The 6,000-nt window shown below is 48.9% G+C and overlaps 1 protein-coding gene across 2 annotated transcripts in view; it reads left to right on the top strand.

Annotated features, from left to right (window-relative positions):
* The first annotated feature begins 882 nt into the window (after positions 1-882).
* UBE2G2 (ubiquitin conjugating enzyme E2 G2) overlaps positions 883-6,000 on the top strand; it is a 30,803-nt gene continuing 25,685 nt past the window's right edge. The window contains exon 1 of one of the 2 annotated variants that reach the window (XM_028504615.2): positions 883-1,036. In XM_028504615.2, coding sequence (XP_028360416.1) covers positions 994-1,036 — 43 coding nt within the window. In that variant the 5' untranslated portion in view covers positions 883-993. The remainder of the gene's footprint in view (positions 1,037-6,000) is intronic. The other variant, XM_036017499.1, reaches the window with a different exon arrangement.

Below are 6,000 nucleotides of genomic sequence, written 5' to 3'. Positions count from 1 at the left end.
TCAAGCTCACAGCTGGGGAAGCTTTACTGATAAAGCTCTACCTTAAACCGGGTTCAGCTGGGAGATACCTTTCACACTTAACTTGAGTTGCCAAAGAAAAACATTTCATTCTGCACTTGCTGGGCTCCTCTGCTTAGGAGGCCCTCAAATATCGCACCTGCTACTCAGCACCCAGGTCATGCTGGTGAGCGGGCTGGCTGCGGCTTGGGCCCCTCGGGCTCTCCAGGTTTCTCCGTGGGGACGAGTCTGGGCAGCCCGAGTTCCGGCCACGCTAGCAGAATAACCCTACTACTATCGCCGACCCCCTCTTTCCAAACCTAACCCCTGTCGGAAGGTAGTCGTAGTGCCAGTGACTTACGAGATGGTCTCCTTCGGCTGCGGTTGGCCCCAGGGAAAGTGGCTGTTAGTGGTGGGGGGAGACGTCGTGGCCACGCGTGATGGATACCACCGACCGCAGCTGTTTCTTTCTCCATGCCCCCAACGGTGTCTTAAAAAAACAAAACCAAAACCCTATCTGAATGACGTCTGCCCAATTCACCCTGCCGTCACCCCGTCCCCTGTTCATCAGACCATCGTGCGGCCGCTATGACGGAACAAGCGGTTACCATGCACTGAACCCGGGAACCTGCTACGCAGAATTTTCGGGAAGACCGGGTCCTACAGGAACTGGGGCTGCTGGAAGCGACTTGAACCCCACAAAGCGGCGGAAGGGCCTAGCTTCTCGCGGACTAGGAACCAGAGCCGTTCCAACCCCATCCCTGCCGTGCTCAGCTCCCCCGCCCCATGCCCGCCCCATCCCCGCCCCATCCCCGCCCCGGCCCGGTCCACGCTCCGCCCCGTTCTACTCACCATTCTCCCTCCGGCCTTGCACTGCGCACGCGCGCCTCGCAGCCCGGATGGGCTTCTGCGCCCCAGCGGCGACCCGGAAGCAACTGCGTCGGCGGGCGGGAGGATACGAGCTCTTAGGCCCGACGGCACTGCTTTGCCGAGACGATGGCAGGGACGGCGCTCAAAAGGCTTATGGCAGAGTACAAACGTGAGTCCCGGGCCCGTCCGCCGCCGACTCTCACACCCTCCTCCCTCCTCCCGCCCGGGTCCCCGCGCCCTCGGCCCCGCCCTGGGCCCCCGTTCTGCCGCTGCTCCTGGAGGCCTGGGCGGAGTGGGGGCCGGGAAAGCCGCCTGCGGAGCGCAGACTCCTCTCACCCCCGGTGCCTCCCCGTTTGTTCGCAATTAGCAGCGAGTGAGCCGCAGTGGTCTCCTCCGGTCGCCCTGCCCCGCTGTGCCTCCGCCTCCTCCTCCATGTGTCCGTAAGCTTGTGCGGAGGATGCGTTAAAGGGCAGAAGTAAACGTTACTGCTGCGCTGGTTCAGAAATATTTACAGTTACATTCAGTCATCAGCTTGCTGTTGGTGTTCGTCTCTGGCCCTTTTAGTCATTGGGACAATTCCCTAGTTCCAGCTTCGCCCACGTGCAGTGAGAGGAGGGGAGGAAAGCCTCAATTGCCGACCGAGAAGTTAAAAGAGTATTTTAAGAGAAAAAACGCACTGCGATGAGTCTGAGGTGACAGTTTAACTTTCGGTTCTCTCTTTAATAAGGGAATGGCGGCCTTGAACAGTGCCACCACCTGTTAACTCTTCCTAGGTGGTGTTCACAAAACCTCGGTGCTTTCGTAGCCAGTAGATTTTTCTAGTATTTGAGGGGAGCAAGGGAGGAAATGAGAACCTAGGAACGTTCCGTATTCTACGATTTCATAGCAGCGTGCTCCCTTGGGAGGATCGCCTGTGACAAGTCCTGGCATGCCGTCGCATCGCACAGCTGGTGAGGCAGGGTGGCAGCCCCCTCCTGGTTAGGGACAGAAGGGCCTCTGGAGCTTCCACTTGTTAGCACTCTGACCTTGGCCTCAGCCCTTAACCCCTGCATTTTCCTTCCCTGGGAAGACGTGCTTTGCAGGATACCTGATACGTAGCTCTCGATAATGTTAGTGGTTGTTGTTATAATTAGATGGACAGTATCTTCAGAAGAGAGTTGAAAGTAAACTGACATAATGAAGTCATACAAATAATGGGTAGATATGTGTGCAGCTCCACCTCCTGAGCCATATCAGTGGCACTGTGCAGGGAGGGTCCACGTTTGGCAGGAGCAAATCAGAGTGTTACAGATGCAGGGTCATTAACATAAACGTGTAAGCAATGCTCACCACCTAGTGTCCTCCACAGTAGGAACATGTATTTAAGAGAGAAATGGGAGGGGACCACACGGAGAGATGGCTCACTCTGAACACAGGTTGCGGGGAGAGGCTGGTGCCCTTGTCTCCATATGGGAAAGATGCTGGTTTGTGGGGGGCTGTCAATGTGGAGGAACATTTAGCATTTCCTGTCACCCTGGTCTCTGTTTCTGGGTCTGTATTAGTTTGTTTTGCCCAGTTTCTAGACTTCAAGCAGGAATTACTTTCTCATTTCTGTAGAGAAGGAATTATATTATTTAAGTTCAGGCTGCTGCTTCAATCCAGTCTTTGCATTGTTCGACTTTACTGGAGAATAGCCCTAGAACTACAGAAATTTAGTGGTGGTAGGACCTCAAATATGATTCTGTTCAGGCTTCTGATTTTACAGGAAATTGAATGAACAGAAGCAACATGATTTGCCTAAGTTCTTAAAAGCAGAAAAAAGAGAGAGCCAGGAAAAACCCCCAGATGGTTTCAGCTGGTATCTTTTCTTGAGGTTTTGTCTTCGTACATCATCTAGCTTTTCCTAGGGATAGCAGGGGTAGACCTAGGTATGAGTTTCTTGGGGTGGCCGAAATAAAGGAGCACAAGCTGGGTGGCTTAATGCCACAGCAGTTGATTCTTTCACAGTTTTGGTGGCCAGAAATCCCAGATCAAGGTGTCAGAAGGGCCACCCTCCCTTCCAGAGCTCTGGGGAAGAATCCCTTCTTGCCTGTTCCAGCTTCCGGCGGTCGCTGCGATCCTTCGTGCTCCTTGGCCTTTTCCTAGTGTAACTGCAGTCTCTGCTCCTGTCTTCACGTGGATGGCTGTCTCCCCCTCCTCTAAACTTGCCGGTCATCAGTTGAGGCCCCACCCCAGCCTAGTATGACCTCATTCTACTGAGTGCATCCGCAAGGCCCCCATTTCCAGATAAGGTCACTTTCACGTATTCTGGGGGACATGATTCTACCCAGCACAGTATCTAATAGGAACCCCAGACTCACAGGTGTAAAACTGAGTCCCTGTTCTTGCATCATTGTTGCACCCCAACCCCATCTCAAGTGTTGGCAGCTTCTTTCTTCCTGTTTTGGAGGCTCAAAACATTGTGCCCATCCCGACTCTCACTTTCTTTTACATCCATCCACAAGTAACTTGATGTCCTACTTCAGACTTCATCCGGTGTCCCGTGCGGGACCAAGCCAGTCCCCAGGCCTGGATGACCTCAGTCTTTACGGGTCTTCTGCTTCTGCTCTTGCCTCACTTGGTTCTAGTTTTAAAACAGCAGAAAGTCAGGTCATGTCACTCTGCCTAGCACCCTTGGCTGTAGTAAGAACCCAAGTCCTTGCTGTGACCTGTCAGGCTCGACGTGCCCAGTCCCTCCTCTTGCCTCTCTGACCTCATCTACTCCTCTGCCGTGGCACCTTGCTCTCTAGCCCCGTCGGCCTGGCTGTTGGCACAGTCCTGTCTGGGCGCTGGCACTTGCTTTTCCTGGGTATCTTCATCGCTTGTGCCTGCTGCCCTGGAGAAGCTGTCCCTGAACTCCCAGCCTCAGCCCGTCCTTCCTGGAACTGTTGTCTCTTTCTGTCATTAACCCTCCTTAGCTTTTCACAACATTTCTTGTTGTGAAATGTATGTGTAGAAGTATGTAAAATGTGTATGTTCATATGAAGAGGAAAATGAAGAGTTGTAGCCAAGACAGCGAGCTTAAGAAATAGAAGGCTAGAGTGACTTAGGAATCTCTGTGCACCTTCTACCACCACGAGAAGTTACTACCACTAAATTTTGTGTAAATTATTCTTTTCCTTCAGTTTTACCACTCAATATACCTATAAACAACATATCACCTACCTGTCTGTCTGTGCTTAATAGAAACATAATTTTACCGTACATGTTCTACAGATCGAATATTTTGAAGCATGTAGCTGGAGTTCATTTTCACTGCTAAGTAGTGTTTTGTTTGACATTGAGCCAAAGTTCATTACATCAATGCTGGGCATTTAGGTTATTTCCAGCATTTCATGATTACGTAGGTGGTGCTTCCAGGAATGTTTTGGTGCGCGCTGCAGGGTGTGACATGTTCCTGGAGCGCTCACGTGAGCAGCTCGACTGGTTCTCGGAGTGTTGTTCCCACATGTGGCGCATCGCGCGCTCGCTAACACCTCGAAGCTGTGCATTCGGTCTCTGTTTTCGTCAGCCGATGGGTGTGCTGTGATTTGTTGATTGTGATCATGAGCGAAGGTGAACATCCTGTCGGGTTTGGAGGCCGTTTGTGAATTTTTCTTCTGTAAAATGTTCATCCTGTTTTTTTAGCAGATTTCCATAGGCTGGTTTGCCTTTTTCTTACAGATTTGTGGGAGTTCTTTATACATTTCTTGTCCTTGTGTATATCCCCAGTCCTTTTTTGTTTATCCATGTTACAGTCGTCTTATCCCTGTTTGTGATTCGTCCTTTCAGCCTTTGTGGTGGTGCTTCTTACAGCCACACTTGTTTCTAAAGCCGTTCATTGAAGTGTAATGGACTTACATTAGGCTGGTACATTTGGAGTGTACGCGCAGTGGAGTCGGAGGTACGCACACCTGTGGAGCTGTCGCCACAATCAGGGTGAGGAGCGTGACCACTGCCCTCTGAAGTCCCTCCTGCCTCTTCATAACCCAGCTCTCCTTTCCCCTCCTGGCCTCCAGGTCCCAGGCAGCATCTGGCATGTTCTCCGTCACTGTAGATCGTTTTTGCCAGGCTCCTTTCGTTCAGCGTAATTATGTCGTGATCCATCCAAGTTGTCAGGCTGTAGTTGTTCATAGTGTGGTGTCTTATGATCCTTTGTATTTCTGTGGTAGCAATTGTGACATCTTTTATTTCCAGTTTTACTTACTGAAGTCCTCTTTTTTTTCCTTGGTCAGTCTGGCTAAAGGTTTGTCAATTTTACGTTTTCAAAGACCCAGTTCTTAGTTTTACTGATATTTTCTATTGTCTTTTTAGTTTCTTTCCTTTATTTCTCCTCTAATCTTTGTTATTTCTTTCTGCTAACTTTGGGCTTTGTTTGGTTCTTTTTCTAATTCCTTGAGATGTTAATAAATGCTAAGTTGTTTAGTTGAGGTTTTTCTTGTTTCTTAAAGTAGGCATTTTATTGCTACAAAATTTCCTCTTACAACTGCTTATGCTGCGTCCCACATGTTGGTATGTTCATTTGCATTTTCATTTGTCTCAGGGTATTTTTTGATCTCTCTTTTTATTTCTTCTTTGACCAATTGGTTGTTCCGTTGCATGTTGTTTAATCTCCACATATTTGTGAATTTTCCAGTTTTCTTCATGTAATCAATATTTAGTTTTATACCCTGTGGGTGGAAAAGATGCCTGCTGAGATTTGAATTCTCTTGTTTTGTGGCCTAACACATGATCTGTCTTAGGAAATACTCTATGGCACTTAAGAAGAATGTGTATCCTTTTGCTTTTGGGTGGGATGTTATGTAGATACTGGCTAAGTTCATCTATTTAATGCTGACGTTTCCTTAATTTCTTTCTGGATAATCTATCCATTGATGTAAGTGGGGTATTGAAGTCCTCTACTGTACTGTATTGTGATGTCTCCCTTTAGGTCTGTTGATACTCCTTTTATGTATTTAGGTTTTCCTATGTTGGATGCATACGATTTCCAAGTGTATCTTCTTGTTGGCTCGAACTCTTTATCATTATCTAACGCCCCTCTTTGTCTCTTATTACAGCCTTTTTTCCTATTTTTAAAAAGTCTGTTTTGTCTGATGCAAGCAGAGCTTCTCCAGCTTTCTTTTGCTATCTGTTTGC

This window comes from Phyllostomus discolor, chromosome 2, assembly GCF_004126475.2.
Source record: "Phyllostomus discolor isolate MPI-MPIP mPhyDis1 chromosome 2, mPhyDis1.pri.v3, whole genome shotgun sequence".
NCBI lineage: Eukaryota > Metazoa > Chordata > Mammalia > Chiroptera > Phyllostomidae > Phyllostomus > Phyllostomus discolor.
This window is presented reverse-complemented; position numbering and strand designations above follow the sequence as displayed.